Source organism: Harmonia axyridis, chromosome 3 (genome assembly GCF_914767665.1).
Source record: "Harmonia axyridis chromosome 3, icHarAxyr1.1, whole genome shotgun sequence".
In the NCBI taxonomy this organism is placed as follows: Eukaryota; Metazoa; Arthropoda; class Insecta; order Coleoptera; family Coccinellidae; genus Harmonia; species Harmonia axyridis.
Genome location: NC_059503.1, coordinates 20176811 through 20203037, shown reverse-complemented (window position 1 = coordinate 20203037; position 26227 = coordinate 20176811). Strand labels below are relative to the sequence as shown.

At 33.0% G+C, this 26227-nt stretch overlaps 1 protein-coding gene across 47 annotated transcripts in view; it reads left to right on the top strand.

The window, feature by feature from the left end:
- The window catches only part of LOC123674725 (collagen alpha chain CG42342), a 226832-nt gene that overhangs the window by 193765 nt on the left and 6840 nt on the right, over positions 1 to 26227 (top strand). For 5 of the 47 annotated variants that reach the window (XM_045609734.1, XM_045609766.1, XM_045609731.1 and 2 more), the window contains exons 2-18: positions 4521 to 4609; positions 4706 to 4741; positions 6805 to 6840; positions 10894 to 10929; positions 12302 to 12337; positions 12633 to 12704; positions 12840 to 12848; positions 14201 to 14269; positions 15130 to 15183; positions 16192 to 16371; positions 17280 to 17385; positions 19818 to 19897; positions 23612 to 23720; positions 24868 to 24956; positions 25014 to 25148; positions 26032 to 26058; positions 26160 to 26204. In XM_045609734.1, coding sequence (XP_045465690.1) covers positions 4521 to 4609; positions 4706 to 4741; positions 6805 to 6840; positions 10894 to 10929; positions 12302 to 12337; positions 12633 to 12704; positions 12840 to 12848; positions 14201 to 14269; positions 15130 to 15183; positions 16192 to 16371; positions 17280 to 17385; positions 19818 to 19897; positions 23612 to 23720; positions 24868 to 24956; positions 25014 to 25148; positions 26032 to 26058; positions 26160 to 26204 — 1208 coding nt within the window. The remainder of the gene's footprint in view (positions 1 to 4520; positions 4610 to 4705; positions 4742 to 6804; positions 6841 to 10893; positions 10930 to 12301; positions 12338 to 12632; positions 12705 to 12839; positions 12849 to 14200; positions 14270 to 15129; positions 15184 to 16191; positions 16372 to 17279; positions 17386 to 19817; positions 19898 to 23611; positions 23721 to 24867; positions 24957 to 25013; positions 25149 to 26031; positions 26059 to 26159; positions 26205 to 26227) is intronic. The other 42 variants (XM_045609732.1, XM_045609739.1, XM_045609738.1 and 39 more) reach the window with 42 other exon arrangements.

The following is a 26227-nucleotide window of genomic DNA, read 5'->3' as shown; positions in this document are numbered from 1 at the left end:
TCCCACCAAATACTGAGCATGACCTTGGTTAATATTCGGTTTCGCCGTCGACGTGGAAGCATGGCCGATATATCCGCATAATTTTCTGCGCTTAGGATTATAGTTATGAACACATTTTTCGTCTCCAGTCAAAATGCGATGCAGAAATCCCTTCCGCCTTTGCCTTGCAAGCACCTGTTCACAAGCAAACAAACGTCGTTTTGGCTTCAACTCGTAGGGCACCCAATTTCCTTGTTTCTGAATCATTCCCATGACTTCAGGCGTTTTGAAATGGCTTGTCGTGGTCACTCCCAATGATCCTGCCAATTCTTGTTGCATTTGACACGAATCTTGATCAAGTAATGCCTCCGATTCTAAATCTTCGACAACGTTTTCTTTTCCACGGCTGGTCTTCGACGTCAAAATAGCCGTTCTTGAAGCGTTGAAACCACGTTCTTTCATTAGTGGCCTCACCATAGGTATTTGAGAGCATTCGATAAGCCTCAGCCTCAGATTTCTTCATATTGAAGCAGAAAATTGAAATCTTCCGCAAATTACAAGAATTTGGCTCGTAAGCTGACATGTTTAATCGAGAATAACTTTATGATGAAGACATAAATCGACTAATTGTGATAAAAAAATCAACTACTGAATTCTAGAAATATCTCCAACGAACACCAACTATATATGTACATAATAATAAATATCAAATGTTTCACAGTTTTTCTTATTCCCATAATAGAAATTTTCACCTTCACCTTTATGAAACAGGATCTCAATTCCAAAAACTCCAATCGTTTAGTGACATCAATGAACGGAAAAATATTATTTCATTGTCTCTCCTAAAGTAAGTGCCCCCTATTCCAAACCCATCGAAAATTGATGGAACGAAAATACGAATCAATTCGTCTCGAAATCGATGTTTATTTTTCAGGAAATGCCGATCCTCTGAAATGCAAATCGAACCGCGTATTTCACTTTCTAATTTTAATCAACACGGCACCGATAAACATCGGGCGTGTTACAAGGGTCCCGTAAACAGCACAGTCTCTTCCTGCATCCACTGGAGCTTTAATCAAGAATACATGCACCGGGAGAGTCGACAGAGAGGCCGAAATAAAGCGTCGAGACTGCAAAATTCCGAGGTATTAGCATACATATTAGAGGAGTTGTCGCACTCCGCCATTGACACTTCAACACGGAATGAAACGAAATTTTTAAATTCTAATGCACATACACATCTGTGCCTTGTTCGCCGCAAGACATCGCGAGAAATTGAATTTCACATTTTAGTGGTGTTCGCAGATGCGGAATATATTTTAGAGCCGTGTTGCGAGGATAACTCTTTTCCTTTTTTGAGATATATACCATACACCAGTTGTGGAACGTTTGCAACATCTCAAGTATGCATACTGGATTAATGCATGCATTTTGTGTTCGCATGCTTGTAAGGCATTGATCATGAATCCGATAAGTAGGTACTATATTTCAATCTCTGCTTATTTATGCGTGGCGTTTTTGATTGGTTACTGTGTGACTTTTTTTCATAAATATACTGTTATATTTCCTGATATTACGCATTTACACGATCACAAGATATCTTCCAACTTGTAAGGTACGTAGGTCATCATACATACGTTTTAACGAATTATGATATTTCAATTTCGCAAAATTAATTTCTCCATTCAAATCGAGAAAAGCACTAATTTAATATTTGGATCTTTTGAACCGTCGTTAATTCATGGAATTGATGGAAATTCATTCTCAAATTGAATGAAACAAAATTGATCTCCTCTAATATTTCAATATTAATATTAATTATAAATCCACCACTGTTGTTTCTTCAATTCAATTTTTCATTTTGATTGGTAAGAGCAGAGCTTGTATACTAACCTATAAAGGTAATAAAATTTGAACGTTGACCAAAAAATCCACTAAAACTGAAAGTGACATAAGGAACTTCATGGAACATTGAACATTTACTGCCTGGGACGTCGAAACTATCGGAAGATATTCAACAATGAGGATCAGTTCTGCCTGTTAATTTAGAACAAATTAAGAATATTTTGCGAATATTACCTATTTACATGGGCGTACAACTTTGCTTCCGTCGCGTCGTTTTATCCCGAAATTCGAGGCTGTATTATAAAAAACTGGTTATACATTTATGATTCAAAGTATTGTCCATCGGTGGCCACTAGTTTCTTCCATCTTTCGGGCAGCGTACGAATCCCGCGTTGAAAAAACTGGTCATCTTTTGAAGTGATCCACTAATCGATCCAATTTTTTACTTCTTCATTAGACCGGAAGTACTGGTCAGCCAGGACGTGTGCCATTGATCAAAACAAGTGATAGTCCGAGGAAGTAACGTCTGGAGAATACGGCGGGTGGGGTAGGATTTCCCATTTCAACGTTTCTAAGTATGTCTTGACCACTTTCGCAAGATGGGGTCGAACATTGTCATGCTGTAAAATCACTCAATTCATGTCTCTCGTTGCAGCCGTTTGTCTTTCAATGCTCGGCTCAAACGAATTCATTGCGTCCGATAACGATCGCCTGTGATTGTTTCAGTCGGTTTTAACAATTTATAATACCGAGAATATTCGGTTTGGCCATCGACGTGGAAGCATGGTCAGGATATCCCCATGATTTTCAAGACTTCGGATTATCGTAATGAACCCATTTTCCGTCTCCAGTCACCTTGCGATGCAAAAATCCCTTCCGTCTTTGCCTTGCAAGCCTCTGTTTGAAAGCCAACAAACGCCATTCGACATCTCTCGGCTTCAACTCGTACGTCACCCAACTTCCTTGTTTCTGAATCATTCCCACGGCTTTCAGGCGTTTCGAAATGGCTTGTTGCGTCACTCCCAATGAACCTACCAATTCTTGTTGCGTTTGACACGAGTCTTGATCAAGAAATTCCACCAATTCTGCATCTTCGAAAACTTTCTCTATTCTACAGCTATGCTGATCTTCGACGTCGAAATCACCGTTCTTGAAGCGTTGAAACCACTCTTGGCACGTTCTTTCACTAATAGTGATCTCACCATAGGCATAGAAGAGCATTCAATAAGCCTCAACCGCAAATTTCTTCATTACTCTAACCAGTAAGCTACCTTAGTGGTTAGAGCATCGGACTAGTTATTTGGAGGTTGCGGGTTCGAGTCCCGCTCGAGGAGGTACTTTTTCTAGTATTGAAAAATTATCTGATTGTCGTGAAATTAATTTCATATTGTTATTATTATTCTTGAAGACTTATGATATTTTGGAAACAAATCATTACTGATTTTTGTAGTGACTCAAGTTCAAAAAATAACCTGAATAGGTTATATCGTTCGGGAGTTATCACAAAAAAACTGAATTTCGGGAGTATAATTTGGAGGCACATAATATAATCGCAGGGGGGCGACGTAAAAAACAAAATTAAAGCATTTATTACTTGGTTATCATCCATTGTTATTTAATAAATAAGAAAATATTGGGAATATTGGACACAATTTTATTCTATTGTTTAATTTGTAACAACGCCGACGTTTCGAAACAGTTCGTTTCTTTTACAAGGCTAGTTACGACAAACAATATTGTACGTTTATTAAAATCATTAAGACAATCTTCAAGGAATTGAAATTCTTTTACACCGCAGATAATCAACATCAACATCCATTAAGTTATTTTCAATATGACCATATTGAAAATAATAATAATAATTTTCTTATTTATTAAAATTAAAGCATTTCTGTCTTATCTCTAATATTTTATAACACCTGAGTCATAAAGTACTGGGACACCATGTATATACATTCAAAATCTCAAATCGAATGGATCTATTGTCATGAAAATATTTGTGTTATCTTCATGAATGTTCTTATTATATATTTTCTATTATTCTTATGATTTGATCATCATGAAAGATTGCATTGAACTTGACATCGATATTGCAGTAATTTTCCGGAAAACAAAATTTCCTTGTCTCCTTGCCCGATTTTTCCCATTAACGAAATCAATCGTACCATGCAAAATCCAAACCTACCCTGTAACTTTCAAATTTTTAGGATATATTCATCATCAATGACTCGAACTTTGTCGTTTGAGACCAAGTTCAAAATTGGAAAATTGCAATTATTGTTCAGTGAACGAGCGCTCAAAACTGGTTTTGATATATGTATTGATCATGGAGAACATCTAATAATAGCAATAATTAGATGGGCCATACCTCTCACTCCTAATTCCAAATCCTACCCTTCACATCGCATGAACTTTATTAGTTGACTTTACACTCATGAAGTCGGTTCTTTCTGTAGTAGTATAACAATCCTTCATAAATTCTAGTTCTTTTATATGGAACTGTTTATAACATAGAATTCATTTTCGTTTTGATTTTCAATTCGGAAATCTTGTGATGAAGTGTGAACTTGACTTCATCCTCTAAATTATCCCTCCTCTAATTACACCTTGTTTTCCATCATCCAAACACGATTTTCCGAAGTAAATGACTTACGAAATAAGACTCCTCTCTCATTCAGTTGTTCTCTTAATTGCAGGTCCTCCAGGACCCCCAGGTCCCTCAGGTCCTCCTGGCAAGCGTGGGAGGAAGGGTAAGAAAGGAGATGTTGGTGAAGCAGGAGCAGCGGTAAGTTGAATCTTTGCATTGAGAGCACGTTTTTTCATTTTAACACCTCACGTTTTATTTATGTATTCTGATTTTATTTTCTTTACTTTTCTCCAGGGTCCTGCCGGAACACCAGGCAAAAACGGATTTCCGGTATTATTTTTGGTTTATTTCGTTTTTAGGTTTTAAGTTGTTTTTTTTTTCGTGTTATGTTTTATGAGGTTCACGTTTTCGGTATATGAAAAAACTTCTGTCGGAAGAATTTATGGATATCGCTGGATCTGGATTACTTCCCATGAGTTTCTTTCAATTTCTGAGATTCATCGTGACAATCCTGAGCACTTTCGATTTTATTAAAAAATTTGTTGGTTATGACTTTCATTATTTGAGTAAGATAATTTTTATTTCACAATAATGTGCCTTTTCTAATATACAATATGTTCGATTCAATAACCTGATTTATTTGATCATCAAAAGCATTACTGTTATCCATTTATTTTAGCAGTGTCATAATGTCATAAAACATTTTTTAACATCCTTGCCATACTTTGCATTCTTTCCTAGTTCTATCATGAAATCGGCTTCAACAAATGGTAGTAAAAATATGATCAAGCTTTGTTTTTCTGAAAACTTCGTGATTCTGAAAAGAACTTATTGAAATAACTCATTATTTATTTGGACCATGAATTAAAATTGAAATGAAAAAATCAAATTTGAATTGAAATCAAAATTATAAATCGCTTCGTGAATTGATGCTTACAGTATGGTGAGCAAATATCCCAAGATTTGTGAATTCTTCAAGCAAAAACAAAAAGTATTCAGTTGGTACAAAAATCTTACTAGATGATTACAAAAATAAATACACTATACTTGTCAAGGCAGGCTTCTCTTCACTAATTCTTCAAGAATTCAGATGTGTGTTGACTATGTATTATCAATTGAGCATACCTTGCAATATTCGCATTTTCATTTCGCAATGTTGTCGAACAATAAAGAATGTTGATTTCTATGGAGCAAAAGCCCACATCATTCAAAATATTTTCATCTTTGAAAAATATGTTAAATTAATAATTAATTTTTCTGAATTATCTTTTCACCTATCAATTTACATATTTGGAAGAAAATGCTATAAAATTGAATGAAGCAACCTATAAATCCACTGAGTGAATTAAGAGAATGAACTCGATATTTTGAGGATTTAATTTTGCGCTTCTAGCCAAATGGTAGGAACAGTGACAAAGTAATATGAAACAAAAGAAAGATATGATAGCGAAGAATATTTCACTTTCTTGTACTATCGAGTCAAATATGATCATTTGCATTTATTAGATACTCATTCTCCTTTAGTAAGTATTGATTTCAGTACTTTTTTCACTGAACATGAAATTTTACATTGAAAAAATATATACTAAATTATCATTTGAATGAATTAAATGTTCATCTCTATCGTTGAATCATCTTTTGGTGGGTTGAAGTCCAGTAAGTTTTAATTCTGCCATCGAGTTGTAGTATTGATCAAATTAATCAGCGGGATGCTGAAAAGGAAATTAATCAATCATCGCATATATGTAGTAACTCCTCTCTCAGCTACGTGATCAGGTTGATTAGAATACCGTTAAAATCAGGAAATTGAAGAAAATGATGCATAAAGCAGTATATGGCACAAGCGAAATGAAATGTAAAATAATTTTGGTGTGGAATCGAACATTTCACATTGAAAACTTCATTTGAAAAAACTTTTAATTTCATTTAGAACGACTGAATGCTCTATTTCAGCTATCAATGTTTCATATATAAATACTTTCCCTATCTGTTTTTATTGTTTAAAACTCCACAAATTTTTTACTTCAAATTTCGCAACTGCGCAGTTGCATGCTCACATGTACCTACCTTCTACTCTTAAACTTCAAAGATCGTAAATACCGGTATGAATCTTCCAGTCGAGCATTTCCACTAAGTTATTTCATCTACTGAAAACGGAACTTTTCCTCATGTTATTTGCGCTAAATCAAACTTATATTAATTGGTAATTATTATTCTATCATTATGTTCTTCCGACGAAGTGAATTGCTCATTTTATATCGCTATCAGTATCAAATAGGTTAAAAAAAATCATCGTATCACCTCACACAAACCATATGATGCTTTTATTTTCACTGAATGTTCTCGATCTTTCCACGATAGTATGTGTTCAAAAAGATAATTCCCTATTTCAGGGAGACAAGGGCCAAAAAGGCGAAATGGGATACATGGTAAGATAGAGAAAATTCGCTGTTGAATGTTGTTATTCCAGTTTATCTGGATCTCTTTCACAGGAAATAGCAACATCAGTAGATACATTTATTTTTATTGAAATGTCGAAAGTATCTCTTCACACTGCAGTTTTCGCGATCGGATTAAAATGTAAATCCAAATGTTCAAAATATATCGGAACAATGTTAAATAAGCACTCTTGATGGCACATTCTCGATGCATGTGAAATTTTAATTTCAGTTGCTTTCAATTTATTTTATATGATATATGATATATTTGATGGATTAAGTCCTTGATTGATGGAAATTCGTCATCAAATGAAATAAAAACAAATTTAATATTCATAAAAAATTTCTCGCCACTGTTTCTATAAATTGTCAGTTATCACTCATTTTTCACATTTGAATCTATGGTTAAAATCACCAACCTTGAAAAATGTAATTCAAATGAAATTTCAAAGTTCTTATTATTTTCTAAAAAATACCCTCTAAGTGAAAATCAGAAGGCAAGCGTTAGTTTAGAAATTTTCTCAATAGTAAGATAAATGCAGTGTGTAATTTTTTCCTCATTTCAGATTTCTTGTTTTATCAGTTAAAATTCATGGTTCAGTTTATAGAATAGGGGAATCAAAACAGCAATGAATTTTTTTAGATATTTTTCCTTTCATTTCTGAATTTCAGATTGAATGAAAACTATGAAAATTTCAATAAAGCACTGAAAAAAAAAATACTAAACAAAAAAATGTGAACAAGGAAACGAAACAAACTATTGAATCAGTAAAGAACATTTTTGATCAAAATTCGATTTGTAAATGAAATTCATGCGAGTCTTGCATTTCACTTGTTGTTTCTAATATGGTTTTCATTCTTGAAAATATTCCAGCAATGGCTTCTCCTGATTCATTTTGTATGCAATAATCGCTTACCCTATTTATTATGTTATTTTGTTATCAATGATTTCATTAAAATCGATATGGAAAAAATACAAAAAATAGTGGAGTGATTTTCTTTTATCCACTCAAATGCGTCACTAATGGATTCTAGAACTGGAAAATAGGTGTTTTCTATCCCTGAGTGCAGCAATCGCAAATACATAAAAGTTTTTCATATTATCGATCAATTCATTCATTCTACACTCTATTTCCTCATTTTCATGACGTAGATACTGTATAAATCGTTATTTGCTCTCTAAAGTCTGGAAAACTCATTCAACTACTTTTCTTTCAATTCATAATACATGATGAACATAGAAAATCTGATATAAAAAACTTGAACGCCGATAGATAGTTTATGTCAATGGAATTAAACTTCAATGATTCGTTGTAAATTTGTTGAGCAAATTATATTTCCGTTATACAGGTTTATGTTAGGAGATGAGTTTGTGGAATTTGCAATGAATATAATTCGCTCCTCTGTAAATGATTTTGAAAATTTACGTTAACAATTCATTAATACAATACATACTCATAAAACGAGAAGTCAATATCTTTTCCAGCTTTTCTGCTCTTTAAGATGGATAAAAATAAATTATTCTTAGTTAGAAAATTTTATTGCATTCGATTCCATGAACATGCACAGAATTTCTATAAAAAAATAAAATGAGAACACTGACGGGAATAAAGCTGCTCATTTCTTTATGCACCCCTGGAAACGTCAGAACTTTATACAGGTCTCCAAGGATGCAACAGGTGAATAAATGACGACCCCTCAAAAGCTCCTGACTTTACGTCAGTATTTTCCTCATTTTTTTCATATTCTGCTTGATTTTTTTATCGTCCTGGTGTCAATAATAACAAGAAATTCTACACGAAGCTTGAAATAGATATTCCAAATATACAGGCAAAATTTCAACCCAGTTGGATCTTCCATCTTCTGAACATAAGTCTAAACTTTATATCTTAGTCCTTTAATTTTCAAAATATGTGGCCGAAATTCAATCAATATGGAATATACTTAAACAATCAATCTGCATAGAGACATGTTATGAAAAACTATATTGAAAAAACTTCTTTCAACGTAATGTCATTCATCAATTTGTTCGAACGATTTTTTAGAAGAAACAAAAAAGGTTATAAAAACTCGAAAAGATCTCGTCATCTGTTATGTTTCCTTTTAGACAATAAACACATATCCCAGAAAAAATCATCTCTCTATCATGGTCCAAATTTTGTATCGGAACATTTCAACCGAGACCGGGCAGATTGTCGCTACCTGATCCCGCCAGCCTCGACTTAGCAACTCGAGACAGCACTTGAACTTGAGCGTACTTCACTTCAGTGCTTTCTTCATTCTTTTCGATAAGCAGCTTCAATTTACTATAGTTCTGATATCGCTATTGACACGAAATTTGAATTTTAAGCTTCGAATTGCTATTCTGTAATCACGGAAATATTTCTTTTTCAGTATTCGTTCGTCTTGAATTTTCTATGGTTCTGATGATGTGTGCACTTTAAAATTCTGCACGGAGCTAAAATCATTATTTCATATAAATTTCCAAAATCTCGTTTTTGTAGTCCCGGAAATAGTGGCTAATTTGTTTTCGATATTCTTCTTCGGTTCTGAGACGAGCGCTCAAAAAGCACAGACATGTGCATAAGTTTAAACTCCAGGAGAGAATACCAAACTCAATGCTCGCCAGATGTACTCCATTTCAAGTTTAACAATTGTGCCTGAACTACAGAACCCAAATTACTCAAACCTCTCAACGAACGATGACTTAATTATAAGGATTTGTCACTTAGCAGCAACACGGTTATATCTCCACGGTTTCCGTTAGTGTGTTTCGCACCCTTGTTGAACAATCTCGTCTTTTGTACTTGGGGAAGTTTGGAACAGCATCTATAACGTTGTTAACAGGTAACTTCAGATTAGCTAAGTTCCATTCATCATCATTAATCTGGAGTTCAGGCTTTCTCGGTGAAGCAACTTACATATATACTTCTTCGGGATCCACGTGATATTTTATGTTATATTCTTGAAAAATTTCAATAATCTCACAACATAATATCGTAATTTCACTTTATTTTATTTTTATGAACATAATACGTCAATTGATTTTCACACATGTAAATGTGCTGATTTCAAACTATTCAGACTTGGTTTTATTTGCGATTGCTGTTGATTTAATGCTTTACCTAATGAGGCTTTGATCGTCCAAGAAAAAACATTGAATTTTATATTTATTCAATGGATTCGATCCTCACCTGAAATTCATTATAAATAAAATAAAACAAATCAATTTCCAAAAATATGTATATTAGTGAAAATTACTTCGTTCCACTTCTTTTATTTTCATCTGTAAAATTTTGAAATATACTTCTTTGAAATTACATACGCTACACTGCATTTTTTTAGTTTCGATATCTAAATCATGAAGTCGAAAGACTCACAATCATATGATCAAGTTTCAAAGATTATGAACACTAATAACATAGGTTCATCCAACTAAATTCAAACTCAGCGGAATGATCTTTATCGTCTTTTGTTTCAAACATCGATTATAAAAGTTTTTCCAGTTTATCTTCATTTCATTTGATGATCCAACAAAAAAAAATCCGCTATTATCAGAACCTGCCGGGTATTGACTGGGATACAAAATGGTGAATGCGCCAAGTTGTCCATTAATGATTATGTGGATGGAACAGAAATTATGATTTGAGAATTCACTACTCCAAGAAATAAACTCTAATTTTTTTTATTTCGAGAATAATCAATTCATTGAAATATCAAAATGAAATATTCAATTCCTAACTATACGGCTTTGTTGGAAGAAGTCTTTATTTTATTAGTCAAAAGATCTTCCTGTTAAAAAGCATCATTAATTAAGAACAAAGGTTGAAATGAAAGCAAATGATTCGGTATTTATTCATTGTATCATGGATTATTGCTCGATTATAATTATTTATATCTACATTTGACCTAACTAAGTCTTGAAAATTGAATCCATGGACCACGTCCAAGTAAAATTGAATTAACATCATCGGTCTTGAACTTCTGATTCCAAATTATCCTCGCGACTCACAGTGAGGAACTCATATTGATAATATTTTCTAGGGTTCAAAAGGAGTGCGTGGCTATCCTGGATTTCCGGTTTGTTAAATTTCGATATGTTTTATTATAACGGTGACGGAGATGCATCTAGCACGTTTGGTAATACTAACAACGTAAATTATTTGGATAATGGTTCAATTTTCTAACAGTTCTAACATTTTATATTTAATATGAAAACTTACTGATTGGTTTATTATTTTTCTCTTAAATAATCTCCTTGGAGATTGAAACCATCATTATTTCTGATAACAATAGTTGAAATTTCCTTCTGCATGATATAATAATGAATATAATAATTTTGATTTCTTTATCTTTTATATCCACATTATTATTTTCTTTTTAGGACGAATTCTCATGGTTGAGTATAATATATACATAAATTATCTCATCCTTTTCTAAATGAAAGTAGTAGCATTGAGGAATATTTCATTTCTTAAATATAAGAAATTTGGCTTTTCCATATCTTCAATAAATAGAACCATGATACAATGAATCATGGTTATAAAAGATGATTTCAACTGATATTTGCTATTTGTGAGCTCTTCTTCTTCATTACATTTCACATCTGTGAAGACACTTATATTTCTCATTGATTTTTTAATAAATTCTATTATATCTCAATTCAATGCGCGTTTCTCCATACTTCTCTTCAAATTTTTCAAATTAAAAAGTTCTAATTACTGTGGAAATATCTTATTTTATTCATCTCATTAAAAATAGATTTCAGAATTTACTTCTTTCTGAAAATTGTGATTGTTTTCCAAACTTTACTGGAAATACGAGTTCGTTAGTATGCTAACTCGTTCTTTTTCAATTATTTGATATACTAATACATATTTATATTATTCGACCTGAAATAATATTCCTAAAAAATTTTCTATAATCAGAAGTTACACTTCTATAAATACATTCATTTCATGATAAAAAATCATTTAAATTGAAATTAAATGATAATTATTCTAGTTCCACTCCATAATTATATAAATAACAATTTCGTTACACATTAGCATCTTCAGATTCCACTAGTATTCAAAATGTAAAATCTGAAGAAGCTACTCTGTAGCGAAACAATTGGTACTTAAATAATCAAAAAGTGTAGATAAAATAGTTGTCGCGGTCAATTTAAACTTTTTAACTTCTCAAACCTATCCATAATGCAGAATATTAATCGAGAAAGTAATATATGCTAACATAAAAAATTGGGAAATTTAGATATTTTCCATATCCAGAAAATATCATATTCATTCTGTAAATAACCATTTCAATGTTGTGAGTAGATCAGTAGAATTAGTATTAGCCAATTAATATTTGTTGATTATTAACTTCCGCCTTCATCACAACTAACCTAACATGAATCATCATTGTATAACAGCCTGTTGTTTTTTATCTAATGCTTGTTTTATTTTAACAGGGCCCAATTGGTTTAGATGGCCCAAAGGGTGATGCAGTAAGTTGAAATTAACTTAGACATTTTCGATAATGATTTTTAGAAAAGCTAAAATTAGGCATGTTGGCTAGAAGTACACAAATTTTTGAATATTATTTGGGAAATATTACATTTTAGTATTTTTTTTTAGAATCTTTTGAAGTGCATTCGAAATATCTATTCATCATGTTAGAAATTATTCAGAGTATAAAATAAAATATTTCCAAAATAATGGCAATTGGCTTATGCATCCTCATCACAACAAAAATATTCTTCAACATTCAATCATAATAATAATAAATACGTTTTTTCTCAGGGTCGACCTGGAGAAAAAGGTCAAAAAGGGGAATCAGGTAGTGCAGGAATAGATGTTCTCCAAGCAGTGAAGGTGAGTCTCGAAAATAAAAAAAAATTTTTAACTAATATCCAAAAACTATTTCGAATAATTTTGTATAATATGCCACAACAATTCTAGATTTATGTTCAATAATTTTTTATTTGAAATTCAATTTTATTTATGCAGCCTGGAAGGGTACGTATCGTTTGCAACTTGTCGTTGTTGGTTTTTGTTTGAAATGTGGAGAAAATGTAAAGCATTTGTTCTCATTGTTTACAATCAATTTCAGAATATAGTGTGGAAAAAATATATTTCATCATGTTTGCAATGTTATCATCAACCATATATTTGTTCATGGATCGAATGTAGGTGCCTGTTGAAATGTAGAAAAGTTTCTAATTCCATATATTCAGCATCAAGTGCAGGCGAAATCTTCGAAATGAATAACTTTTTTTTGTATTTTAATTTATTTTTAGTAGATATTAAAATTTTTTCTGAAGATTTCAATTGAATTAAATAGTATTACTCGTTAGGAGTTTTTCTACGTTGAAATGATACCTCGAATGATTTGTTTTTGGTTCAATCATCCCAATTTCAAGATATTTCAGAGATTCGTACAGTCTAATAAAAACCATTATATTTTGAAATTCATAGTATATTTTCTTCAAACAGTTATGAGGAATTTTTCGCAATTATTCAAATCTGGTTTTGTGATTTTTCTTCTGAAAAATGACGAAGAGATTAAATAAAATTTCTTCTGAACTCTTTGATTATATTGCAGCTATCTAGTTAACACTTAACCCAATCACCTACTAGAAATCTCTTAAAGTTATCAACTATATATACTGCTTCAAGATATGAAAAATCTTCATTATTACTCATTTATCTTGCAGATCTCTGAGAATTAACATATACTACGAAAAATTATAATATTTTGAATATTTACGTTTGAATTGTTTCGATGAGTCAATAAAATTATCAACAACTGCAATCTATCGTCTAAATCAACTGAATACCTGGTAAACAAAACCAACCAATGCAATATCAAACTTTCAACAATCAAACAAAATGTGCTAGTTTATCACTCAATTTAATTTCACCGAATTCAAAATTCTAATGGCCAGTTGGACCCTTTGCTCAAACCCTGATTAGAAATTTAAATATTGATTATTTTCTAGTTTGCACCATCTTTCGAATGATGTTTAATGTGGCCTAATTACCTGTTACACTAAAAAAGCAAATTTGGAAGTTTATCTTCCTGATTTAGTTTCAAACAGGGATCACGCTACTCAAAACGTTAAAAACATTATGAATTATAGACATAACCATAAACATTATTTCACATTCTGTGTTTCTGTGTTTGGTTTTGTGGGAAACACACCATACTTTCGATAAACTCAGAAGCAAAAGATGATTCCATAAACAAATAATATACAAGGAGGCTCCTGTTCTCTGAAATATCTTGGAATAAACGTTGTAGCATCCTTTGGACGAAAAAGATGAACGATAAGGTGCCAGAAATTGTTGATGTTGATTTTTCATTCCAGGGACTGAAAAGATCTGTAACTACTCTTCGGGGTGGAACTCTTGGCTATGCGGAGATTGTTGCTGTCAAGGTGAGATATTCTTGACAGCACGAGGACAATTTCGATCCGTAGTCTTCTTATTGTTGCATTCGTTATTCTGTGTTTTGTAGGTGGTTTTGTACATTAGCATAAAGTAATTGGAAGGATCAACGAATAAACTTTCTCTCTTGTACACTGTCACGTAGTTGTCGTTCGTTGAAGATGATTTATATAGACATTGAATAATTTATGAGATAATTCAAATATCAATTTGTACAGGATGTCTCGACATTCACGATCTTTTCTAAAACGAAATTCATTTGAAAAATTATAAGAGGTTATGCGATTCAATAATGAAGGCTATTATTTCCTAGTTAATAACAGCCATTTTGCCGGTATTATGCTCTACTTCACCCTCGACTTTACCACTTACCGACTTCAACCCATCAATTTGAGATTTTTAATGGAGAATTTTATTTTTCAATAATTTTGATATTAATCTTAGTGCAATTTAAAACTATCGTAACCAATTTTTAATTAAGAACCTCAGAAGATGAGATAAATGGAAAGTTTCACATTTTATTATAAATGGATCTCGATCTTTCTGGCATCAAGCTTTATATTGTTGATGAACCTAGTTGCTGTTAATATCTGAGTCTTAAATAAATATTAAATATCATATACTGTATTTACAAATCAATGGTTCATCCTTTTTGACTGTCTAGACAGAAAATGAGAAAGAATTCCTTCCAGTTATTTGAACTTAGATCTTATTCCTCATCTATGTAGACCTATTCAGCTATGTAATATAGGTGCTGTTGGTACATCCTTATAGAGACCTGTTGCACACAACCGACCTCACTTCGTATTCGTGTAGTTAGAGCTTGATTCACAATAAGTGTGCTTTTTAGGGACTGCAAGAAAGAGGCCATAACATAAGCGGTGAAACAATCATCACGTTGAAAGTGAGTGCCATATTTATCACGGCTGCACGAACGAATCTCATCGCCATTTTCTTCTAACTTCAATAGCACGAAAGGACTCACCAAGAAAACTCACAATTTTAACATAATAATCATTGGTTATGCCCATGAGTGACTAACTGATCGACTAAAACTTATGGGCTGATATGAGATCAGTTTTGATATTAACTCAATTCAAATCTTACACAGGAAAAATGCAATAATGATGAAAATGCAATAAATTAGAAAATGATAGATTCACTCTTTCGGAATCACTCTTCTTCCATTTCTCTGGATAAATTATGTTTTATATCTAATAAAAGCTCTACCGCTATTGATTGATTAAGGTCATTGATTTTCTTCCTTTACAACATTGTTTAAGCTTCAAGGATATGTTGTCGACACAGAAAAACTGTGTGTATTCAACTTCCGAAAAATCTTTTTCAAAGATTTTCATTCATTCATAGTTTCATTTTCTTTATTATCCAAAATTTCTATTGATCGTTTTTTTTCTGTTTTTCTCTCAAATTCATTTTTCTTAAAACAATAGAACGCATGTATACATTTGTAACTTATAAGTGTCCGTCACTCTCAGTTCTAGAATGTTGAACTCGTTCCATAACCATAAGACTTCAGTTTCCAAATTTGTAGATTCTGAGAAACTAAGAATGGCTTGACTTTCCTCATGAACTCATTCAAAATGTCTATATGTATGTGTTCATTTTATTTCAAAAGATCGAAAAATTTCAGCACGATTTTTCTGATGCATGTACGCAGATTTTCTCTTTCGAAAAAATTCAACCAATCTAAGATGAAAAATTTCATAAAGTATCGATTAGTACGTTATGTAGAAAAGATATGAGTACTTTACATGCTCGTGTATTTAAATATCTATGTTTGTTTTTTTCATAGATTTTCTCATTTGCTTTAGCTTATTTTTCGCTTTTCTGTATGGCAACCTGATCGCATTCTCTCCGTCTTCTCTCAATTCAATTCTTTAATTGTACATAGGGAGAGCCTGGAGAACCTGGACCACCGGGACCACCAGGTCCTCCTGGACCTGAAGGATTAGCCGGACACGACGGAAGACAGGGTATGCCTGGTGAAATGGGTCCACCAGGAGATAAAGGCGAGCCTGGACCTGTAGGTCCTATTGGACCACCAGGTATAGACGGAGTGCAGGGACCAAAGGTAAAAGTCGGCTTACACGCTCAAGCAATTTGCGCAAACTGGCAAAGGTAGGCAAGAAAAATAATCGGACCCAAGCGAGACCCCTGTGAAACACCATTGATTACGTATCTTGGTTGGGATCTGGTGTTACCAATCTTGACAGAACTTTTTGATGAAATACAGCAAATTTGTGATACACATATGATGAACTTTCAAAAAATTGAGCGGATAAGAGATTATTATCTCGAATTATCTCGTCGATCTAGAATTTCCTGGATTTTTCTAATCGCCCTTTGCACCGATGTGACCAAAGCATCATGTCATATACTATAAAGATAGATCAGTTCTTGGAGATGACGCAATTTCAAAGAATTCAGGTAAATTAGAATAACCTTAAGAGTTATATGTCTACGTATCAAGAGGAATGATGTACCGAGAGGTAGATAATTGAGGAAGTTGAGCATCTCCACTCGTATAAACTGCGTAAAAGCAATCTGCAACGAGTTCAGCAGAGGATGTTTAGTCCTGGGTAAAATTATTTTTTCAGTCAAAATGAGGTTTTTCCATTGAAATAATGTTTGAAACTAAAAAATGTTTTCTTATTTTTATTCGAGGCAAGACCACTCATTTATTTCAAGCATCGTCGACATATTTAGAGATAAAATTAGAATATCTACGAGTCCGAGTAAAATTCTTTTATGCTTACATTCCGTCAATCCACAGGGTTAATCCTCAAAGAATCTTTCAAACTATATTCAACAGGTGCGAACTAGCATTGAACATCTGACTGCGCAGTCTTGCTCAAGCCAGTTTGAGCAAATGGCTTTAGCGTGTAATCCAACTAATATTTTTAGATTGATTGCGATCTCACTGAATTATTCGCGAACAATTTTTTTTGGATGAAAGCAATCAGACTTTTTTTTTCAAAGGGCGATAAAGGAGACAAAGGTGAACGTGGTTTGACAACGACATTGACTGGGGATCAGTTTCCAACAGGCATCATAGAAGGACCCCCAGGACCTCCTGGACCTCCAGGTAAGATAACCTCAAATATTTCTCATTTCAATAGTTCGAGTGAGGTTCAATTGAAGCTTCGAATTCGATTCACTCTTAATTGTTCCGGTTAAATATTTATGAAGTTCATATAGTTCCAACTAAATAGTTCCCTCTTGAGAATCGTATATTTCTATTCATTTTAGTAGAATTTTTGATGACAAAAGCTAGAAATGCTATTTCAACTATAAGAAACAAATGAGTTATTAGTTGATTGAATGTCGAAGAGCTGGTTACTATTATAAATAGCCTAAAATAAGATATTATTTGATACAGTATTCAATATAGGTTGAGCGGTTATTTGTTTTTTTGAAAAAACGTATAAGTTGTTTTACTAGATGTAATATCAAAAAACCAATTTTCCCGGCTTTAGCTACTGATTAGTTGCTATAGCTGAATATTGGTTTTAATGCTACACTCATATCTTTGAATTTTCAAGAAAATCTGTGGAATATTCAAGGGTTATATGGGTTCAAAAACATATTCGGGATATCCAAATGATCCTGCGTTCGCACTTTATACAATATTATGTTATACAGTGTGTCAATTTGTAAAGGTATCACCTTTAATATTTCGGCCCCCAACAAAATCAAAAAAATTGCAGAGATATTATCTTTGGTTCGTAGAGGTTATTTTATACGGTTGGTTCCTCGGTTGGTTCCAATCAATTTTTATCAACTCTGATGACAGCAACCTCTAAAATCTTTAATGAGAAAAGGGTTGAGTTCCACCTTATTGAAAAGGTAATTCGATTCAAAAATGCCGTAGAGTTGACTTTATTCGTTAGCAATTCCAAAAAATCAGATTGATGAGGATGGAAATATGATTTTAAATTTAGTGAGTCAATGGCTACTGATCATTTCCAAAAGAAAAGGATTGGTAGAGAAGACACCTTTAGATCTGTTCCTCTGGTAACATTTAAGGTCGCTTGTGTGTAAAAAACAACCTCGAGATGTTGAAGAATTCGGAGTAAAAATTCGCACAGCATACCGAGAAATTCAAGTTGAAGTTTTCCAAAACAGAATGGACAACATTTTGAAAATCTTTTAGAGTGAAGAATTTTTCATTATTTGATAGTTTTATTGCAACTCTTGCTGTCGTAATTCAATGATGGTAACAACTTTCAAGAATAGGGGGCCAAGGAGAGGTCAGGATTTTTTCAAAGAGGCCAAGATTTCCAGGTCCATCTAGTTTACGTTGAATTCATGTTAAATTTTTTGCCCATGTGATATTTCAGGGGGCCAGCAAAAATTTAGGGGGTCCCGGGCCCCTGGTCCTCTCTAGTCCTGACACTGTCGTAACTATTCTACCCTTCTTTTCGGAAGTGCTAACAAAAAAGGTCAAATGTATGGTATTTTTGAAAAGGCTATCGAATCATCTTTACAACAAGGTAGGTTTCACTCAACCCCCTTCTCATTTCAAGTGCTATCATCAAACTCACAGGGTTGATACAAACTGTTTGAAACTCATCGTATAAACCCCCTATGAACCTTTTTTCATATTTCCTGATTTTGCATGGGGACCGAGATATTAAAAATACATCTTTTGACAGACTGTATATGTCACCTTGTAGAAAAACGGAAAACCTCGTGGTAATTTTCCAAAACAAAGTAATATACAGGGTGGCCATTTGAAAATGAAACAGACGAGATTACAGACGAAATAAAGTTTTTCGATAGAAATGCTCGGACAGGTCGATTTCTGTTTCGAGGGGGACAACTTAAGATGTAGGTTACGGACGCATAGCGCTTCAACCCTTGCTGCTACAACCCCCACCCCCAATTTTTGAATAGGGAAGATGGGGTGAGTGATACCTCAATTTTAAGGTATTTTTATACTGATTTCAGAACAGTAATTGTTTTTTCATTTTATGCATTAGTTCTCGAAATATTCATGCGTTAGTTAGTTAGGAAGGAAGCCACAGTTAGGTTGTTTTGAAGCTCAAAATGTCGATTTTTCACAAAACACTACAAGTGCCATGAAAACACCACTTCATTTTCAAATACTTAGTTAAGAATATTTCGAGAACTAATGCATAAAATGAAAAACCAATTACTGTGCTGAAATCAGTATAAAAATACCTTTAAATTGAGGTATCACTCACCCCATCTTCCCTAATCAAAAATTGGGGGTGGGGGTTGTAGCAGCAAGGGTTGAAGCGCTATGCGTCCGTAACCTACATCTTAAGTTGTCCCCCTCGAAACAGAAATCGACCTGTCCGAGCATTTCTATCGAAAAACTTTATTTCGTCTGTAATCTCGTCTGTTTCGTTTTCAAATGGCCACCCTGTATTGTAAACGCCTGAAAACTTCAAGGTTATTCGACAATGAAGATCCGACAGTGAAATGCGTTTTTCGAGATAATCTTTCAAGACTATATAACACCTCTATAAATTCTCGTTTGAAACTTTAAAGGTGAGAAAGGCGAAGCCGGTCCAATAGGTCCTCCGGGATCACCTGGGGAGAAGGGAGCCCGAGGCAGACGTGGAAAACGGGCAAGTATTACCTCAATAACATTTCCTTCTCGGTGACACGACAATGTCATGGACTGCGGCTCCTGAAAAAGTCTCCTTTTAATCAACCGTTACACTGACCTTCTTATAACAAACATATACTTTTTTCGAACTGGAAGGGGGAATTTTAATGCGATAGAAGAAAAGCTTGACAAAGTATTCGAAACCTCTACCAGCCCATATTCAACAGATGAGACAATAGAATCTCTGAATATCGATAGTAACTAGATGTTTCATTAGGTTAGGTTAGGTCATTTCAACGCTTCATAAAATGTGATACAATCATCCAATTTGAGTCAAATATGCGCCCCGTTCTGTTCGATAACAACAAGCATCCAACTTCATAATACCCTATCGTGGAAGTGCTTGTTCCTATTGACAAATCAATTTTAACAGGCCTCTATCAGGCCAAATTTTCATCTTCAGTCACCATCCTCTCAGAATGTGTGGCATCCAAACGTCGACCTTTTTTAGTCAGCCTTTTGCAAATGGTTCAGAATGGTTTTATGATCGATGCTCAGCCGCAGGGCAATGCTATAACTGCTAACTTGATAGTCGATCTCGATATTTACCATGATTTTATCGACATCTTGGACAACAAGCCTGCCAGAGCTTGGTGCGTCATTCACCACCACTACACCAGAACCATTGAATAAAAGAAAAGTCTTTATGCAAAGACCAGAACAGAATCGCTGTTTTTAAATATAAACCATAAAAGTTTATATAACAGATTAAATCGCTTTTTTTCAGAATCATGTTATTATATTTCAGAGAAAGAAAGGAAGCCGATTTCATTTGTCAATTTTTTTGGTTTACGTTAAAAAAAACATGTTTGTATTTTAACTGCAGCACTAATTACAATAAAAAACAAATGATTGTACCAATGTTTTCTACTGAAAACATTTCTGTAGAATGTTTTTGTTTCATGTTTTCAGCACCAATAATAAATAAGTGAGAACTTTTCATTTCATGTCATTTTCCAATTTTATGTTATAGCTTGAAAACAGTTGCATTTATGAGGTTACAGTTTTCATCAAATTAATTCTCCCTAAAATCGAACCTGAAAATTTTCCATTCACTTTTTTTGTTTTCTATCTCAAAGGAGTTCTGACTCATTAGACAAAAAATTTCGAACAATTGAGGTTATAAGCTTTCGAGCACTTGTTAATTTGTCCATTTACATTCAAAATCTAGCTTCCTCAACGTCCCCTGACAAGCGCTGATCCATAGACTAATTCCGGCCAAAATTACTTGTCTTTCAGATCATATAAACTTAGTTTTTTCACGTGGAATAGATTTTCTATTAATTCACTCATTTAATTGGTACTGAAAAAATCAATTTGAATTTTGTCAAAAAATTGTGTAAATCGGTAATGTGTTCATTTTTGCTCGTCCGAAGGAAACATTTGAGTATCATTAAACATATGTGATTTTGTTAATTTTGAGCTGAGAACGGTATCGAGCGATTGGATAAAATTGGAATTTTTTCAGGCTAGATTTATGGTCCCGATATCTCAATTCAGTTCGTTATTTTGTAAAATCTGTCAAATGGTTCCAGACTTACGGTCATATTAATTTTTTTTATTAATAACTGAAAACTTACCTATTCCTCCAACTAAAATTCAGAAAAAGGTTGCATAATAGTAAAACGAATGTTCGTGGGAAATTTCATAACATAACCAAAATTAATTTCAATTCCAGAATTTATTTGTCTGATTTCGCTGAAATGTTGTGTGTATTAAGTTCATCGACGAAATGAGTGGATGTGTGCCAAACATCTGAACCACATAATATATTTCGGAGCACGAACCGTTTTCTTCATTTCTTCAAGAAATTTTGTTCGAAATAAAGTGATAAAGTATCATGAAAAAATTACATCATTATGAACTTGGACAAGCACACAAAAACGCCTGACTTCACGTCAATGCTTAGCTCATTTTTTTCAACGAAAAGAATCGGCATTCTAGAACAATTGTATAACTGAATCATTTTAAATGAATTGTTTCCCAGATTTTCATTCCGATGTGCTTTGAGTGCGATCCTCCTATTTCGAAAATTTGACTCTCAAAAAGAGTTCATGAATTCTTTTCGCAAAAATCATTAATATAGATAGAATCATGACTGTCGAAATTGTGTGTATCTCTGGTTGGTTAAATTGCAGAATACTTTGTAGTTTCAGCTTCAGGAGTTTGAGTTTTCATGACATTGTGTTCAAGATATAATCACAATCATCGCATAGCTTCATATTATATTGGTGATGGGTCTTTTGAAAGTACGGGAATTAGCATGTTCACTGACATGGTTTGTTACAACGAATGTCATTTTTTTGCACGCTAGATTAATTCTGCACTTTGCATGGCTTTGGTTTATAGTTTTAATAAATGAATTTAATTTCTTTTTTTAACGACGCAAGTCGAATCTTCCACTTTTTATAATTTATCTTTTCCAAATGTTAGATACACTGAAGAGGAATTTTTTTGTTATGTACATAAGTACCTAATTCTTAATCAATTGGATTCGTATTTCCTTTTCACTGCATCTTCAATTTCAAGTATTTCTAGACTACTTTTGTAACTATTGATGTAATTCGAATTTTGTACGACTATCGAATAGTTCGGAAAAATCTTAAATAACCTCGGAATTCATCATTTATTGTTTTTATCAAAAAAGCAATGCTCATTTTTTGATTGATAACAATTATTTTCTTCAAGAATGAACAATATTATGATTATCGGAAAGTCGTGCAAAATTTAGTTCAATTTTTCTTTATAGATGTTAACTTATCTTGTTTATCTTCAGATGTATTTATTTTCATTCAACTCTTGATTACTATTTGTTTAATTTGGTGTTGTAGTTATTTCATTTTTGAGCTGCACTAACGCATCGACATCGAAATGTTACTTTTCTATTAGCTCTTATGGTTTTCTGCACTAATCACTTCGTAAGTATCGTTTACCTTTTTTTTTAATTTCTTTTTTTTTATTTCAGTAATTTTATTCAGTCTCAATTTATTTTTTGGCATGGTTATTTATCTAGGTTTGTTTCTAAAATAGTTGTGAATACAGATGAAGACTGTCCTTTTCAGTTCTCCTCTTTTCTAGGTCAAGTAAAATAAAAGACAATCAAACTTCAAACCGTTCAATCTTTTTAATATATCCTTCAACATATATTTGAGATTTAACTAAGAGCTCATCGGAAGAAGATACTTCAGTTTGAAAAATACTGTTCATTGTCATTCATAAGTTTCTACTACTTATTACTCATAAAGTTGATTTAAGAAAGAAAAAACTATGTAGTTCTTTACTTTGGCCTATTATCTTCAATTCCTATTTTACATGTCACTGATGACGTGAGAAGAGCTGCCAGATGCTAAAATAACTGTTGTATTGTAGTTGCATTTAGCTGCTGTCTTCACGTCGACAGTGACTTTTATAACCGGAGGTGAAAATATCGAGCCTTAAAAAACATTTTGAAAAATAAATGGAGATTTTAAATGATTTATATATTCAAATCGATTAGTTTTTCGAAGAAGGGGTTGATTAACTGAAAAGGAATGTTCATCTTGTAATAATCAATTTTGGATTCCCATAAACTAGAGGCTCAAATTTTGGGGTGATATTTCAGAAACGTGCCGAGACCGTGAAAATTACTGAAAATATATATGAAGCTCTGTATAATGTGATTTGATATCTTTAGGGTCGAGATGGAGATGTTCTGAGTCGAGGTCCTCCTGGTTTACCTGGGCATAGAGGCTTACCAGGCCCCAAAGGGGATAGGGGCTTTATTGGTCTAACTGGCTTCCCAGGTATAATGCAAAAAGATATACACGTTCAGGGTGGTGGTGTTAAAGTTGAGGAATTGACAATACTACGCTTTCTCTATTGAAGGTTTCAAAAGTTTCGAATTATCTTTAATATTATACTTTATAATATAAAAGGGGGGTCGAAAATGTCGAGCAATATTATAAGGCATTGAGAAACACCGAAAAATAAATAGGACGTTTCCTACTGTTGGTGTCGGAAAACCTATTAACGTGCAACAACCCTTAGAAGAAACCTAATAATAATGGACTTTTCATTCATAACTTTCGATAAAAGTAACATAATCGATTCAAAGTTTGGCTATTACTTGAGGGTGGCAAAATGAGTTATTCGCAGGATTTTTTTTCAAAATTATTCAATTTTTTATTTTCAATATTCAAAAATATAAATTTGGAATTCAAAAAAATATATTATTATATATTATCATGACCTCTCTCCAAGTTCTTAACTTTGAAAAATTTCAAGGAAAAGTTGCTAAGAACTATGCCCCTCGAACACTTAATTTCTGATGAATTTTGAAAATATATTCTACAATTTAAGGTAATAATGTTCTTTTCTCAATATTTCTGAGACTACAAAATTTATTATTTGGTTGAATTATTTCTCAATTTTAAGGAAAAGATGCTATGAACTATGCCCCTCGAACACTTAATTTCTGATGAATTTTGAAAATATATTCTTCAATTTAAGGGCATAATGTTCTTTTCTCAATATTGCTGAGACTACAAAATCTATTATTTCAACAGCTGGTTGAATTATTTCTCAATTTTCTCAATTTCTTACATTGGTTTCATAATCCTCATAATATGAAAGGAACTTTCTATAACGTATAATGTCAACCCAAAATTTAATTTTCCACCTCCAAAGAAGCCTATCAGATGAGAAACTCAAACCACCTTTTCAGAAAAAAGTTCGGAGTGCATCAGAAAATTAGAAATCCAAAAACCAATATTTTCTCTTTTAATATTCTATCAAACAACCTGTTCTTATAGTTAATGTTAAATAGAGATGAAAATCTTATTGGAAAATTATGAATCGCGTATCGTATGACCTTGACCTGATTTCCCACCACAAAATGGGATAGTATTTGTCCTTGATAAATAACGTAAAATATCTCCCATCATTTTCAAGGTCCCAAAGGTGACATGGGAGTAGCAGGCCCTGTAGGAGAATCAGGAATTAATGGGGAACAGGGTCCTCAAGGCCCTCCTGGGTTACCTGTAAGTTTTCTTCTTCTTTCGTTTCAAAAATATATCATGTAACCGAATGATCTTCAGGGTATGACTGGAACAAAAGGAGAAAAGGGTGATTATGGGGATATAGGACCACCAGGTCTGATGGGTCCTCCTGGTCTTCCAGGACCTCCAGGATATCCTGGCCAGAAAGGCGAAAAAGGAGAAAAGGGAGACTCGGTGAGTAGAAAAACTGAAAATCAGAATGATTTCTTTCGTTCTTCAATGTTTTTATCGACATACTTCTTCACTGGTCAATATATAGGACTGTTCTCCATTTTATGAGCTATAATAATATCTACTAATTTTTATTTGCACAATCTAATACAATAATTTACAGTCTTCACAGCTAAACTTTATTTTACAAGAAAAAAGGCAAACCACAAACTCCAAAGACTGTCCATAGTAATTATTTTTTGATTGTGAACAGTTCTGCAGAATCAAACGGAATTAATCAATAACAAAAAACAAAACATCCGAACTACCAAAGCCAAGTTTACTCACATCAACTATGAAATCGTGAATCCTTCAATTATAAACATTATCGGAAACAATTTGTTCTATTGTTTAACCCTATAATACTTCTGAAATCAACGAAGCAGTACTCACGTCCATCACCCAACAACCTAAGATTTTCAATTATGTATATCCTTGGACGACACGCATACCCTCGAATTTTATTTAAATTAGGTTAAATAAAAGCTTCCTAGCAAACCGACAGGCAAGGAGTTGAACACCTTGGAGCCTTGATCATATTATGAAGTTTTTGCTCTATATCATAAAAATGTTAGTGGAAGCCTAAATTAAGCAGAATTTCATGAAAATTATGCCGAAATATAGAACGTTCCGAAACATAATGCGAGATATATTCATTCTTACCACTCAATACAATTCAATGATTCAATTATGTATGGCTTTCTCACAATATATCATTTGATTGAAAGAAAATTAAATTTACTTTTTCTCATTATGTATATACTTGCAACTTTAATGATGTAGATAATTGAAAATTCAATAATTTTTTCAATAGTAGATGCCTAATCCATATGCGTTTATTTTACAGAAATACAAGAAGTTACGAAGAAGACAGGTAACTATTCATATTATATTCCAAGATTAAATATCAGTAATCCATTGGATGTTAGATTAACCTCAGCGTAGGCGTTATCTTTTTTATATTTTTCCCCACTGTTCCAGGGAGATGCTACTGCAGAATTCTATGGGGGTGGTGATATGGTGAGTTTTTTTAAACGATCTAT